This window comes from Gadus macrocephalus, chromosome 10, assembly GCF_031168955.1.
Source record: "Gadus macrocephalus chromosome 10, ASM3116895v1".
NCBI classification, from domain to species: Eukaryota; Metazoa; Chordata; class Actinopteri; order Gadiformes; family Gadidae; genus Gadus; species Gadus macrocephalus.
In genome coordinates, this window is record NC_082391.1 from 17,188,720 (window position 1) to 17,203,799 (window position 15,080).

Consider the following 15,080-nt stretch of genomic DNA (forward strand, 5'->3'; position numbering starts at 1 on the left):
CAAACTGGCCGACACTGTGACTTTAGAAAACACATGCATCCACTCGCTCACTGTGAGAGTCATTTAACAGTTTTTGATTATCATAAATTTGATTGAGTGGGGGTGATAGTGCAGCCAAAAGGTCCTGAATTTCAACTGGTGGCAGCCTGCCTGCTCAATGTATCGATATTCACTGCAATCTGCTTTGGGTGAAAGCTTCTTCTCAATGACCACATTTTAAATAGTAATAAATACTGAGTGTTGTTCTCTTAGAACCTGGATATTACAAGGACGACGACTTCGGCATCAGGATTGAAGACATTGCCGTGACTGTACCCGCCCGCACAAAGGTACTGATACAGGAATACATATACTTGATCTAAATGAACCACAGGAATTCATTTGTCAGTAGAGTCGACCCAAAACGAGATTTGACACTAACTTCATAAGGAAATGTTATTCAGTCTTAATTGTGTCTTTGTACCCTGTAGTACAACGACCAGACCTACTTGACCTTTGACACTGTCTCCCTGGTACCGTACGACCGGAAACTGATTGATACCACCCTCCTCAGTGAGGAACAGGTACTCTATGTTGCTATTTCTTTTCATAAACAGATTGTGCATATAATTGTCCTATTTTCCAGGTTGTTATTGTTGTTTTTGCAGGATATATGTTTATTATATAAAGTATATATAGTCAGTCAACTTACAGTCAATATATAGTCAAAATATAGTAAAAAAAATTGAGATGTTTGTAGGCCTTTCAAACATGCGCCGTAAGTAGGACATACTCCAGATAATACCCGCTGGAGCTGTTGGTGTGAACGCAAATGTCAAAATCCGCCCCTCTGGATTTTACCCGGCCAGGCCGCTAGTGTAAAGTCTGGAGAATCAGAGAGCCAGAGAATTCCCAACAAGCGAGTAGGCGTATGGCTGACATGTTTATGACCATTCTAGCATGCAACTGGAGCTAAACCAGTGTGTAGCTGCTTCGTACTTTTCTCTTCTTGCCTGCATTGTTTCCGTTCTCTTCGTACTGTTTGTTACACGTCCTGCCTCCCACACACACAAGGGCGACAATTTTAATTTTTTTTATTTTATTTTTATCTTTTCACCTGTTTAAAACCCATTTGGGACACACCACATCTGAAATCTCTTTCATTTTCCTGGAAGACACGTGTTTCTTTATGAATTCCCCCATCGCTGACTTTCCTATGAGGCTGCTCTTCAACCTACAGCTAAAAAAGAGTAAATAAACCCTGTGTTATCTGTGTTCATTCGGCGGTGTGTGGGCGGTGTGTGTGATTGGACGTGGGAGCAGAACACACGCACAAAAAATAGCAATTTATTTCCCTCTATAGATGCGATATTATGATTGACAGCTTGATCATAAAAAAAAATTAAGGTATTTTAGCAAAACCAATATATGTTTATGGCTTGGCTGCTTGCGTGCATCTGCTGAAGATACACAGAAATATCCCCCATGCGTTCCGGTTTTCCCGTTGCCCTAGATACGATGGCTGAACCGCTACTACAACACCATCCGGGTGCACATGGGCCCAGAGCTGGACCGGCAGGGGCTGCAGAGGGAGAAGGAGTGGATGCTTCAGAACACAGAGGCCTTCCAGACGGCCGGTTCCTCCAGAGCCCTTTCGTCCTTGACGCTCAGCGTGGCCGCTCTCAGCGTGGCTCTACTCCAGCACGTCCTCTGAGGAACACCGCCACCGTCCCTCTCTCTCTCTCCCTCTCTCTCTCGACACCGCCATGACTTCTACACTACTGTCCTATCCCTCAGTCTCTTAACTCAATCTTTGTGTGGTCTATATCGGAGACTTCTAAAGAGTTCCACCGAATTGGGGAAACTCCAGAAAAAAAAGCTTATTGTCGGTAGTGCAGGTGATGCAATTTTAGAGCAAGGTGTGTTTTGTGTTTTTACCAGAGATGACGCTGTTGCTCAGGGTAGATTCGGAGAGATTTCTGAAGTGATAAAGATGTTTTGCTCGAGTAGGTTCCTCTTTCAGTGAGCCGCTTAGAGAGAGGCACTGGTGTTCTTTTACTTTTAGAATCAATCTTGTGTGTGTGTGTGTGTGTGTGTGTGTGTGTGTGTGTGTGTGTGTGTGTGTGTGTGTGTGTGTGTTTGTGTGTGTGTGTGTGTGTGTGTGTGTGTGTGTGTGTGTGTGTGTGTGTGTGTGTGTGTGTGTGTGTGTCGGTTATTGAGTACAATAGTTGTAAAGTAATTGTTTTTAGTTTTTCTATGAATATGATCGTTGTGAAATGTCTTGCATGTTTAAATTATAAATGTATACCCTCTCAAAGGGGTCTTTTGGAAATGGATATTCTATTACTAATAAATGAAGGCTCTTTAAATATTATTGTCTCATAATGCTTTAAACCAAACAATGATACAACGTTTATTTCAGGATCATGCGTGCGTGTGTGTGTAAATGTGAGAGTGTGCGAGTGTGTTTGTGTGTGTGTGTGTGTGCGTGCGTGATTGTGTGGGCGTTTAAGTCTGCATGTGTGCTTTGGTGTGTGTGTGTGTTTGTAAGGCGAAACCTTTGCGTTACAATTCCAATTTACTCAACCTCAGATAAGTCCCCACATCTGAAGAGCCATTACGTATGAAAGAATGGTTGCCTGGCAACCCCCCCTGTCAAAGCTGCATGAAGGTGTAAGTGGGGACTACAACTCTGCTCAATAGGGTTAGGAGACGTTCAGGGCCCGTCGCAAGTTAGTTGATACATTTTTCCCTGTACAAAGACAGTTGAGAGGTACTTCAGATGAAACACATGCAGCTGTGTTTCGAAAAGAAATAGTCACATATAGTTGATTAAAGCAGGTTCCATGAAAGAGGAACAATGGACTGGTGTCAACAAGATATCAGTTAGATGCTCTAAGCAGCACACGTTTGAGGTTTGTGGAGCGACGTTTGACTTCAACTCATGAACATTGGTTTACATGTGTCGCAGGTGAAACTCTAACACTCCCGCATCAAATGAAACTGTTGGATCGTCAACAGAATGTCAGTTATTATCTGCTCTCGCTTTTGTTATTGCAGGAAGTCAAAGCCACTCTTTGATCGGAACAAGACAGGAAGCACAAATAGGGCACCCTCCTTCCCTGTTGTGTGGCTATTGCACCTAACAGAATTATTCAAATTAGCCTCTATTTAAAATGAAACCCCTCACTTCCCCTCTCTACTCTCACCACTCATAGTGTTCATGTTCCTGCCAGGGACAATGTCCGTGTCTCATGCTGGCTGCTCTGCCAGCTCCTCAGTCTGGGTTGAGGGGACTTCATCGATGTCTCTGAAAAGTCCTAGTCTTGAGTCTCACAGTGACCCAGTTTAACATTAACATATCCACAGCTGTACAAGGTGACTAGCAGCCTGTAGGCCACACACATGACTTCTGTTGAAGCCGTGCATCTTTATGCAGAAAACCACTACTCTGACTCTCCTTCTAGAGCCCACCGCTCAGCTTGTACATTGTTCATTTTTATCTCTCACTTCCATACTTCTTATTGTTGCAACAGTTATTTGCTCTAAAGGGCAACAAGCTGTTAACGTCTACAGCAGTCGGTTTCCTTTCATGCGAAACTGTGAGGGGCTTTACAATGCTAGAAATATCAACCACACTTGGAGTCCTCCGGTAATATTATGTGTATCTTCAGATAGATACAGAGCCAGCTAGCACCAACCCCTTCCTGTCTGTACTGTTTCATCTGAGAGATGGGCTAACCGCAAGCAAACGCTGGGACTCTCTTGGCTGAGAGAGCACGTTCATTGTAGGTTAAACCTTATATGAATGTGGATCAAACATCATACACGTCAAGAACTATGCATTGGAATGATCAAGTGCAAAAAAATTGAAAATGGATCCTCAACACTATAGATCTAGACACTATAGAAACAACCTGAGTCATCCTAACCACTAGAACGTGTTGAACAAACTCAATGACCCCACACAACTAAGTACAGACACCTAGCTGCTGATGTAACTCATGTTTCCCTATACTGACTATGAACTTTGCAGAAGTAGGCTGTTAAAATAGATTAGATAGATTGTGAGTGCACATTGCACTATAATATGTGGAGGATTCAGTTAAAACAAAATTAAGTTTTAAGAGGCTTTTAAGCAATTAGGTTCATTAGTCATTTGTTCTAAATGATGGATCTCACCATAGCATTACATAGTATGAAGCACATTGAATAATAAATAGCAGCATAGTAATCGTGTATGGATTCAGAGTCTTTGCTCACTGCTTAAGTGTGAGTGTGTACGTGAAATCCTAGTCTTGTGTGCAATACTGACGAATAGCGAGCCATGCAGAATGCAGAGCATGACTACAGCCCCTGCTTTGGTTCCTGTCTCACCACGTGACTTCCTTTCAGGCTCTCTGACTTTTTCCTGTCGCGAGCTGCTCAGAAAGGTAGTCGAGCCTTCCTCTGTTTCCATCAGAGCGCTGAAAGCCCTGAAACGAGAGTCACACATACACACATCCCCATCCTTTAGTTTGGGCTCTTTTGTGTTGACACTGCCAGCCACTGAAGAAGATGCTGAGGAGGAAAACTTCCAATGCCTCGGAGAAGGACTCAGGACAGGTTTCAAAGAGGAAGGTGAGCAAGATGCCAGTCTGCCATTGTTGTTGTTGTGGTTGTTGTTGTTGATATTTAGGATGATACTGCTGCTGTTGTAGTTTTCGTCCTCCATTTCGTTTTCTTGAAACTATGCAGTAATGAGGTGATGTGTAATGTGCTTTGTGTCATTAAGTGTCTACTCCAATGCAGATCTTACATTTTGAGTGAGTTTTTAATACGCAAACCGATATAAAAAAAAAAAAAGGCTTAAAACAAAGTATTTTTTTTCCAGGCATAAGAAGATTAAGACACAAAGTCGAGGACGGTCACGTTGAAGTTCCTCTAATGACTCAGGTTGCAGAAGTTTCTTGCAGCCTGAGTCATTTCATTTTCATGGCTTGGCTTGCCTCTTGCTAGTGGTGACCTCAACTCCTACACACAACTCCTACACACAACTCCTACACACAACTCCTACACACAACTCCTACACACAACTCCTACACACAACTCCTACACACCCCACACCAGATCCACATTTCAGATTCTGCATGGTTGGTTTTGCGGTCTGATCAATGCTGTAACACGGTTTGCCTTCACCAGCGCAGCTAGAACATAAATGTCAGGAGGAGGTTCATGCATATTCATACGTGTATTTGGTGATGAGGAATAGAGGTATACTCATATTTGTTTAGCACTGGGTTCGTGTTTAGAGATAAGTGTTTATAGGAAGCAGAACTCAACAAAAGTGAAATGCAATTCAATGAAATATAGCTGGGTTGATTCCACAGGAACAAACACACACACACACACACACACACACACACACACACACACACACACACACACACACACACACACACACACACACACACACACACACATCTAAAGCCAAGGTTGACTACCAAGGTTAATGCTTAATGTCTGATCTGATTGGTGGTCGACTGTTGCTCAAGCTGCATCTGTTTCCTGTGGTGTCAACCAAAACACTTGCGGACCGATTGAGTTATGCTTGTAGACTGTAAAGTAGCTCAGGGCCACATAGGGATGTATCTATATCTTCCAGTACAACAATAGAGTCACCTCTACATGTTAGGAGCGCACCAGGGCGTTCGTGTTACAGGACATGATGCCAGTAGGCGATGGCGTTAGGCAATAACAGAAAATAAAATCTAAGTTACACAATATCAAATTTTTGATTTTATTTTTACTCTTCCTCAATAAGGGCGACTTGAACAAGTATTTCTCTTTTTGATGTACTTTTCCACATGGGATTCATCAAGTAAATCTTACTTCAGACTGGAAGAATTGGATGATAATAAAACAAATTTCCAGCTTAAAAAAATCCCTTTGTGTGGTGATTCTTATCTAACTATTGTGTAATAATTCATCTCTCTTGGGCTCTTCTACCAACAACATTCAAACTGCAACCAAGAAAATTATAATCTTCTGATTACCGATACTGATAAGCAGCTCAGGAAATGACATATCCTAGTCTAGTTTCTATTTCACACACTAGTACCTCACAGTAACATATTATGCAAAATCAAAATGTGTGTTCATAGATGAATAATTTACGATGATGATTGAGATCAAATCATGAAACAAAATACATTACTGTAGATGGAGTTTTTTTTTGTCATGTGACTGTAGCTAATTACAATGAATTACAATGTCTTTCCAGATCAGTCTTCAGAGGTCCAGCAGCTTCAAGGATTTCATGAAGCCCAAGTCTCCCGTAGCGGCCGAAGAACTTCACTGGGATGAGCCTGTGAGTTGGAATTCACTTATTCACGCACATGAACACTTGCTCCCTTACATAGACACTCACTCACTCACCTACTCACTCATTCACATAGACACTCACTCACTCACTCACTCACTCACTCACTCACTCACTCACATAGACACCTACTCACTCATTCACATAGACACTCACTCACTCACTCACTCACTCACTCACTCACTCACTCACTCACTCACTCACTCACTCACTCACTCACTCACTCACTCACTCACTCACTCACCCACCCACTCACTCACTCACTCACTCACATAGACACTCACTCACTCATTTACATAGACACTTACTCACTCACCCACCCCCTCCCTTACATAGACACTCACCCACTCACTCTGGCACATACACTCACTCACTCTCTTGTTCAACTACTCACTCACTCACTCACACACCCAATCACTCACTCCATCACATGTACACTCGCCCCCTCACCCCTCTGACCCATCACTCTTTCACCAACTCACCCACTCACCTACCCACTCCCTCACCTGGTCACTTGCCCATTCACCCAACCATTCTCACACACAAAGAAAGAAAAGAAAAGGGAACACACCAAACTACATATATATACAGTTCCCTTGTGCTGCTCAGTTCCTAGATCCCGATAGGTTCCGACTGGGAACTCAGCATGTTTCCCCAGCATAGATGTATTTAAATGAAATGTCACAGTGCCTTGTAGCCACAGGCAAATGAAAGCGCAATTTCATTGAGATTGAAATTGTGGATTATAAGATTATAAAAGCGTATAATTCGATAAAATATCCTCCTCCTCAAACGTTGTATCGTGTGGATTGTGTTCGTCATACTTTACATATCGCGGGAGGAAGTCAGGCAAAACATGCAATTCAAAAGAAAGAGAGTGAGATTGAGGATGATGGTGTTGCACTGCATCGAGCCATTATGCTTCTGCACTCAGACAGGATGTCCTGCGTAAGCCAACCAGGCAGAGAACCTGTGTCTCAGAAGCACAGGTTAGCAGACAGGCTCTCGCAGTGCCAGGGATTATTGCCTCATAAAAACTGGCAGCAGCACTGTTAGCTTTCACTCAGGTCTCAAGTCCATGTTGCCTGGTTTCTATAGCCTGATGTCCCTGGTGATGACGGCCATGTATGTGTATTTGTGTATGCATTTACGTAGATACGTATGCACGTACATTTTCTGTTGTGTGTGTGTGTGTGTGTGTGTGTGTGTGTGTGTGTGTGTGTGTGTGTGTGTGTGTGTGTGTGTGTGTGTGTGTGTGTGTGTGTGTGTGTGTGTGTGTGTGTGTGTGTGTGTGTGTGTGTGTGTGTGTGTGTGTGTGTGTGTGTGTGGGTGGGGGTGTGTGGGTGCGTGCCTGTGTGCATGTGTGTGCGTGCCTGTGTGTATATGCGGATGTGTGCTCAAGCATGTGTGTGCATAGAAGTGGTGTATGTCTGTGTGCAGTCACACAGAGTATTTGAGGGTTGATTTGTTTGGAAAAGTCAATGAGTTATCATTTTTATAGTACTTAATTGTATTCAATGAATGTTATTGTCAGCAAAAACGACATTGATATAAGACCTTACATGATTAAATGTCATTGAATCCTGCCAATCATTTGCAACATTTGAAACAGTTTGACAATTTTATGAAACATACGAATGTGTAATAGTAACCAGAACATCAATGGCATTTCAGGAGAATGTCACTGTGGATGAAGCTGTGAAGAGCGGCAGCAAGCAGGGAAAGTCATGGCGAAACGTCATCTCCCGCACTATGACCCGCAAGACATCCAAGCAGGTCCAGAAGGCTCTGGCTGAGGAGGGGGTGAGGCCTATCAAAGACATTCCCAGGACCTCCTTCAACTAATAAATAGTCTTCATTCTGTCTCGTACAGTTTAGCTCATATTTGTCAATATGAGCATATATAGCAAAGATATTATATGCATATTCTTTAAAGAAACTTTTGAGATACATCTTTTTTTTATAAACATTGTGTACAGTTGTGTAGCTATGATGAAACATTAGACCTATTTTTAGAAAATTGCTTGAAACTGTTTAATACATATGAGCCACACAAGTTATTTTAGTTGAAATGTGAGGTAGCACAGAGATAAAAGTTCGTACAAAAGTAATACAGCAGCTTTAATGACCTTTACTTCCTCAAGAGCTATATCAGCCGTTGCCTTCGCAAAAATACGTACAATGCTGCCCCCTAGTGATCACATGGTACACACAAAGTCATTTTTTTGATTCAGAACTACTGGAAGTTAAAGGGCATAATCAAATAGTTAGTTAAAAGTTCAAAAGTTGTACTACTAATTAAATTCAAGGTCAAACTTGGTTATGACTTGAAGATCTAAAACTATCCACGATTAAGCGAGTACATTACCCCAGTCGGCTACCCAAAAGCAAGACACAAGAGTAATTTAGTAATTTAGTTGGAGATTTATTTTAATGTCGATAGTAATAGAAGAAAATAGCACTTGAGGTAGAATTAGGAGTACAATTATGTGCAATGAGGTTTCCAGTCCCAGTTTTAAACTTACCAGAACTTTTCCATCGTCCTCCAAGAATGAGAGCTATGAGGAGAGCACCCTATCTCCATCTGACTGGCTTCCCGATCAGAGTGCTCCTCGGAACAGAACTTCCCTCTGTTCCTCGGGATCCGAAGAGACGGTGTCCGGCCCTCCGTCCAGACAACTCTCTGCAGGTAAACATGCGTCAGCAGACCCTTTGATCCAGTGTGACTCAGAGTCATCTCAGATACATGTCTTTAAGGAGAAGCTAGCTGTGAGGGCCTTTAGTTCGAGGATGCCACTACTAGACCTCTGCGATTGGAGATCAAAACCAATATCTCTCTAGAGATTATTATTATGCAAGTTGAACTCGCATAATAATAATAATATGTTTATTTTACATGGTGCCTTTCTCACACTCACGGTCGCTTTACAGATTCATGAGAGCCCACACTGAGAAAGATAGAGGAAAAACAGGTAGTAGAACAACACAAATAGAAATAAAAATAGATAATATATACAGAGGGTCTATGCAGTGGTGGAAGAGGAGAAGTGTTCTTGAGACAGAAAGGTCTTGAGGTGAGCTTTAAAGAGAGGGAAGGAGGGACAGTCACGGAGGGATTTAGGAAGGGAATTCCAGAGTTTCGAGGCCATGGCGCTGAAAGACCCACCACCCAGGGTAGAACGTCTAGTGCGGGGGGACAGAGAGGAGATTGTGGTAGCCATTATACTGTCCACCCTCCTCGATATAAACTCCAATGTATTACGTAAAAAAACAAGGAAAGCAAGCAACTAAATCTGATCTGAGTGTTTTCTGGAATATTTGAATACAGTGTTGGGTTTGTTTACGTCTGTGTTTATCAGGCAGTGACAGACAGAGCCTGGACAGTGGCTACAGCCAGAGAGACAGCATGAGACTGGAAGAGCAAGGGGCCTCCTACCTGGGACCCTTCTGTGGTCGCGCCCTGGTCCACACCGACTTCACCCCCAGCCCATATGACATGGAGTCGCTCAAACTACAAGTACGGCCCCCCTGTGTAGCAGAACCCCCCCCCCCCGCCTCTGTGTAAAGCAGTGGTCTTTTTCTGGGGGTGATTCGAAGGCACCATATTATGGTCCCCGTGGTAAAAAATAAATGCCACGGGGACCATAATTGCTTAACTGGGCTGTTGAGCAGTCTAAACCTGCCAAAGAAGAACCATTAAAGGTCTGGTCATTCCAGGGTGATTAGGGGGGCAATAGGGCCACTTGGCCCCTATTTTCAGAGTCTGAAATAGCTAGTATGAGATCATTTACAGCATTTTAAGATGTTGCTTTTATCCAAAGCGACTTACATCAGGTAATACACACATTGACACACCGACGGCAGAGTCAACCATGCAAGGCGACAGCCAGCTCGTCAGGAGCAGTTTAGGGTTAAGTGGAGCAGTTTAGGGTTAAGTGTCTTGCTCAGGGACACATCAACACGCAGCTAGGAGGAGCTGGGGATCGAACTAGCAGCCTTTCGGTTACAAGACAACTGCTCTACCTCCTGAGCTAAGCCTATCAGGTTTATGAGAGGTCCTCCAAGGCACCAACGTGCGTTGTCATGAGCAAAGTTGTATAGCGTAAACATAGCCCATACATACAGTACGTCGGTGAGTTAGCCACAGGGCTTGGTTTGGCTTGTGATAACTGTACACCTTATCATAGCTTATACTGACCTTCAAAGGGGGTCAAACCGTGTGTCTGCCATCCTCCAAGACTCCAGAGTGCTGTAGCTTCACTAAATCAAACCTCTCCCTCACAGAAAGGTGACATAATCCAGATCATCGAGAAGCCCCCCATGGGAATCTGGACGGGGAAATTGAACACCAAGGTGGGGTCCTTTAAGTTCATCTACGTCAACATCCTGCCGGAGGACAGCCCGCCGGTCCGGAGGAAGAGACCCCAGAGCAGGACAAGCCAGGCCCGGGGCAAACACCAGCTGCTGGAGGACGTCCTTGACAGGATCGGCCTCTGTGTAAGTTTACACCCTCCCTGGAGAGGATTCACTGCGGTCGCTCCTCCTGTCAGATGATAGGGCTATGCTATAGCCTCTTCCACTCTCCTCGCCATAGCATAGCAATGCACTTTTTAAGATGTTGGCTGTTTAAGATGTGTTTGCTAATTAGTGATCGGCAGTTAACGTCATTATGTTCTGAGTTCATCAATGGTTATGTATCATTTTAATAAAATAGTTTTGTCTGTTTGTTTCAGGAGCTGGGGTCTCTGTTGTCCATGCATGGCTTCAAGGGCATCGATGATTTCGGGGGCTTGAAGGAATGTCACCTGAACGAGTTGAACATCACCGATCCCGAAAAGCGCAGCAAGATTCTGAAGGCGGTTGAGCTCCTGAGAGAGTGTACGTTTACATCCGGATCCTACCCACAGGCCCGCTACACATGGAGAATATACAATAGCAATCATAGGCATGGTAGTCCTGTTCCTCATCAAGAGATTCACGTTTGAAGAGGTCCCTCTTTTGAGTTTGTGAATATATTTTCATGAATGTACCCTTTAGATACCCTTCTGTATTTGTCATCAGCCTTTCAGCCTTTTTCTGCTCCAGAACATTCGATAGTCGGATACATTTCATACATTTGAATCGTACACTCTTCGTGTTTTGCAGTTCTAATCATTATTGTGCCATTTCTCAGGAAGGCATTGATATGCGATCTTGTCTGCACCTCAGAATGCTCTTTATGTGTTGTTCAATTTGAACAGAAGGCCTGTAGCGATACCTGTGATTTGACTACCATTCCGGGTATTATCCCTGGGCTGTTAGAACACAACATTACTGCATTAGCAACACTCCTGAGGGTCACAAAAATTGATTTAGGAGGATCAATTACAACATATACTTTTTCCCAAACTGATTGAGTCTCAACAGATGTGTCATGGTGGATCGTTGAGATGTGCTGTTTCATAGAAGTCGTCATCTCTCTTCCATTCCAGCTGAGGCAGAATCAGACTCTGAGGAGGAGGCGTCGGCCGAAAGCGAAAGCAAGCAAATCCGGGACTCGGGCTGTTTCGAGAGTTCCGAGAACCTGGCGACCCTACGCGAGGAGCCGAGGACAGAGACCAAGGTTCTTCATGAGGAGACAGAGGAGGAGACTGAGCAGGAGGAGCAGACAGAGAAGCTGGATGAGGTCCAGCAGGAGCTAGAGGACCTGACGGTGCAATAGACACACTTTAGAGGAAGAGCACCACTTACAAACAGCTTTAGATCCCTCAGTTCCCCAGGACGCCAGTAGGGGGTAAGATACCACTGCAAATGTCTTGTACAATGGGAGAGGAACGGCTGGGAGAATGGAATGAGGACAGAAGTCGAAGAGACAATGATTTCCTGATATGAAGAGCAATACTGTTGGCTACAGTTGGGGTTCAACACACAAACATGTAGAAATTTGTGTTTTTTGCTTTACAAATCGTTAACCATGTTCACATTTTACATGCAGCAATGTGATTTTTTGTTTTACAAATCGTTAACCATGTTCACATTTTGCATTAAGTATAGCTGTTCATCTATCATGGATCAAAATGGCTGAGTTAGGATAAATGAACGGTTACTGATTATTACGTTATGCAAGTATTATGCTTTATGGAAATAATGCTTAATAATGATAGTTGCGTTTGACACGGTGTAAATGGTAAGCATCAAAGTTTCATAACTATTTTTGCTATAATGAGCCTGAAATCCAATCAGTTGGTTGTTACTATTCACTTTGTATATATTAAGAGTTTGACTTTGTTGTACATAGAATTTAAATAAAAGTTTTGAATGGTTGCTTGTGTCGTGACATGACCTCAGATTGCACAGAAAAAAAAAATATATAACCTAAAGTCAACAAACACAATTAATAAGACAATAATTTTTATTTACCAGACACGTCAATCATGTAAAAACAAGTGAAGGGAATTTAATTAAATACTTATTAATCACAGTGTTATCTACTAAACAAGGGCAACATAAATAGGAATTCCATAAATGGCATAGTACAGTATTGATATACATGATGCTTGGGTTATAGATTGATCACATCGTTCGGATCCGACTAATGTTATCATGGAAATGATACAAACGATGAGCAAACGCTGACTTACCTGAAGCGACTATCGGCCGCATTCTGGTTGTTTAAAATTATTTGCAAAACACATCGAGCCAATGTGTCTCATCTAAAAGCCTCAGTCGTTTTTCCCGTTAAAAACATCCTACACTTCATTTCAACATTAATGACACGAAATGACATGATATGAAATCATCCATGAATAACCAATCATATACATTCTTGCTTCTCGGTGCCTCAGAGCCTTCGGAGTCATTCAGAGCAATAAACTACACCGAGAGTGTCCATGGATACATCGTCAAATTTGGTTTATCCCAAATTAAACTGACGTAAATTTAACGATTTGGTGTTAGTGCCGTTTTACATTGATCATGAAAATGCATCTCAATGGAAAATATATATATTAGGGAGTCTTTCAAACTAAAAAGGTCAGCATTTACTGTTATACATTTACAGAAACAATGCGCTTGGCATGTTCACAATAATTCTCTTAGGAGGTCACATAACTTGATTATACCTTTCAATATATCAGATCACAACTCATTTAATCCTACAGATGGTATACCTTAAGTGCTGTTGTATTGAACGACTCATTCATCATCTCCGGATCTAAATCAAGAATAATACTGATGTTAAAAATCAAATATCTATACAGTTATATTTCAGAAACGTCTTGCATTGCATACAGCACGATGACACGAATACATACTAGCATCACACATCCCTTTAACATAAAGAGCCTCTCCCTATTTTGGCTTATCATCATTAAAACAAAATGACATTCAGGCCTTGTTTTAAAAAACAAAACAAACGCTGTGTTTCCACAGCTGTTACAATTCAGAGGTGGTTAAAACTGTGGTGCAGTAATGTGTGACTAACTCCATCATATGCCTTAATCCATGTGATAATGAGCCAGTGACTTCAGAAGTAGCAGACTAGACTGCTGCACAGACCAACAGTCACAGCCAAAACTGTAGACGTGACTACAAAGAGTAGAGAGAGAGAGAGAGAGAGAGAGAGAGAGAGAGAGAGAGAGAGAGAGAGAGAGAGAGAGAGAGAGAGAGAGAGAGAGAGAGAGAGAGAGAGAGAGAGAGAGAGAGAGAGAGAGAGAGAGAGAGAGAGAGATGTTTCAAATAAATAAAATAAAAATAATTGCGTTGTTTTGTTTTTGAACAAGGAATGGACAGCAAGTAAAAGAAAAGCTCTTGATTCCCTTTAAAGAAGTGAGACTTGATCTGCAGAGCCTGATCCCCGACTGCACTCTAAACACTCTCGTTCGCCCTTACTCTGAGACTAGAGGAAAATCTCCCTCTTTGCCATCGGGGCACGTTTCCGCATTTTTCCCCACTTCCCATCCTGTCTGATTGGGAGAGTTTGGAAAATGTTGACCGTAATCATCATCATCATCATCCTCATCGTTACTTCAGAGCACGAGGGTGTGTCGGCCGGTTTACCCTGTAGTACATCGGCGCTGTTGCCATGGATACGACAACGTGTTTATGTTAAGGCACTGTTACTGATGACTTTAGTACTGCGACTTATCAACAGCAACCTGGCCTGCGCTCTCGCATACCAAAGCGAAACACTGTGACCGTTCAGATGTCAGCGCTGGACGTGAGCAACATTGCACAACCACGACATAGCAACGGCATCACTCCCCTTGACATGTATATAAAAATGGAAAGACGGCAGTCAACGTTAAATCGGAAAGAAAATCCAAAGTTTGAGAATAACAGTAGTAATTGCAGCAATACCAGATTACAAAGTACGATTGATCTAGAAGGGACGTTCACTGAGATATTTCTCGGTACCTCAGTTCAGACCCCCCCCCATTACTAGACATCATCATAGTGCACAGACAGACTTATGTTTACTCGTGTAGGTGCACAACTGGACTCTACACTTATAACTAATCACAGAGCAACTATTCAAACCATGGATTGCATAGGGTAGGTTCTGTATGCACTGGGGGAGAAAACAAGGACGGGGATGAATGTATGGCGGTTAATGATGTACACGTGTCCAGGGAAGAAACATTGTCTTGGAGACACTTGCAATCCTTAAGAGAGTATATTGGAACTGGCCTTGTACAATAGGAGTCATCACAGCTATAATAAATAAAGTATCATTGACAATCATCAGAGTAAACCCATAGAC

The 15,080-nt window shown here is 42.7% G+C and overlaps 2 protein-coding genes and 1 long non-coding RNA gene across 4 annotated transcripts in view; 2 read left to right on the top strand and 1 right to left on the bottom strand.

The window, feature by feature from the left end:
* xpnpep2 (X-prolyl aminopeptidase (aminopeptidase P) 2, membrane-bound) overlaps positions 1–2,351 on the top strand; it is a 9,398-nt gene extending 7,047 nt beyond the window's left edge. For both annotated transcript variants that reach the window (XM_060062931.1, XM_060062932.1), the window contains exons 15-17: positions 253–329; positions 471–563; positions 1,493–2,351. In XM_060062931.1, coding sequence (XP_059918914.1) covers positions 253–329; positions 471–563; positions 1,493–1,693 — 371 coding nt within the window. In that variant the 3' untranslated portion in view covers positions 1,694–2,351. The remainder of the gene's footprint in view (positions 1–252; positions 330–470; positions 564–1,492) is intronic.
* Positions 2,352–4,373: 2,022 nt separating this feature from the next.
* Positions 4,374–12,643, top strand: sash3 (SAM and SH3 domain containing 3). Its single transcript, XM_060062934.1, has 8 exons — positions 4,374–4,599; positions 6,242–6,328; positions 8,015–8,143; positions 8,891–9,029; positions 9,700–9,857; positions 10,625–10,837; positions 11,074–11,218; positions 11,812–12,643. Exons 1-8 carry the CDS (start codon positions 4,537–4,539, stop codon positions 12,039–12,041), a joined length of 1,164 nt encoding a protein of 387 aa, XP_059918917.1. The 5' UTR covers positions 4,374–4,536; the 3' UTR covers positions 12,042–12,643.
* Positions 4,385–5,295, bottom strand: LOC132465974 (uncharacterized). The gene is made up of 2 exons (XR_009527717.1): positions 5,084–5,295; positions 4,385–5,005 (listed from the first exon to the last, which is right to left on the bottom strand). It is a non-coding gene; the product is annotated as an uncharacterized LOC132465974 (long non-coding RNA).
* Positions 12,644–15,080: the final 2,437 nt, after the last annotated feature.

What these genes read in the sequence shown, in the direction of transcription:
- sash3 (XM_060062934.1), top strand. Translation starts at nt 4,537, where the DNA reads ATGCTGAGGAGGAAAACTTCCAATGCCTCGGAGAAGGACTCAGGACAG. An exon ending in TTGACAGGATCGGCCTCTGT is followed by an intron (nt 10,838 to 11,073) that starts GTAAGTTTACAC and finishes TGTTTGTTTCAG; the next exon opens with GAGCTGGGGTCTCTGTTGTC. An exon ending in GGTTGAGCTCCTGAGAGAGT is followed by an intron (nt 11,219 to 11,811) that starts GTACGTTTACAT and finishes CTTCCATTCCAG; the next exon opens with CTGAGGCAGAATCAGACTCT.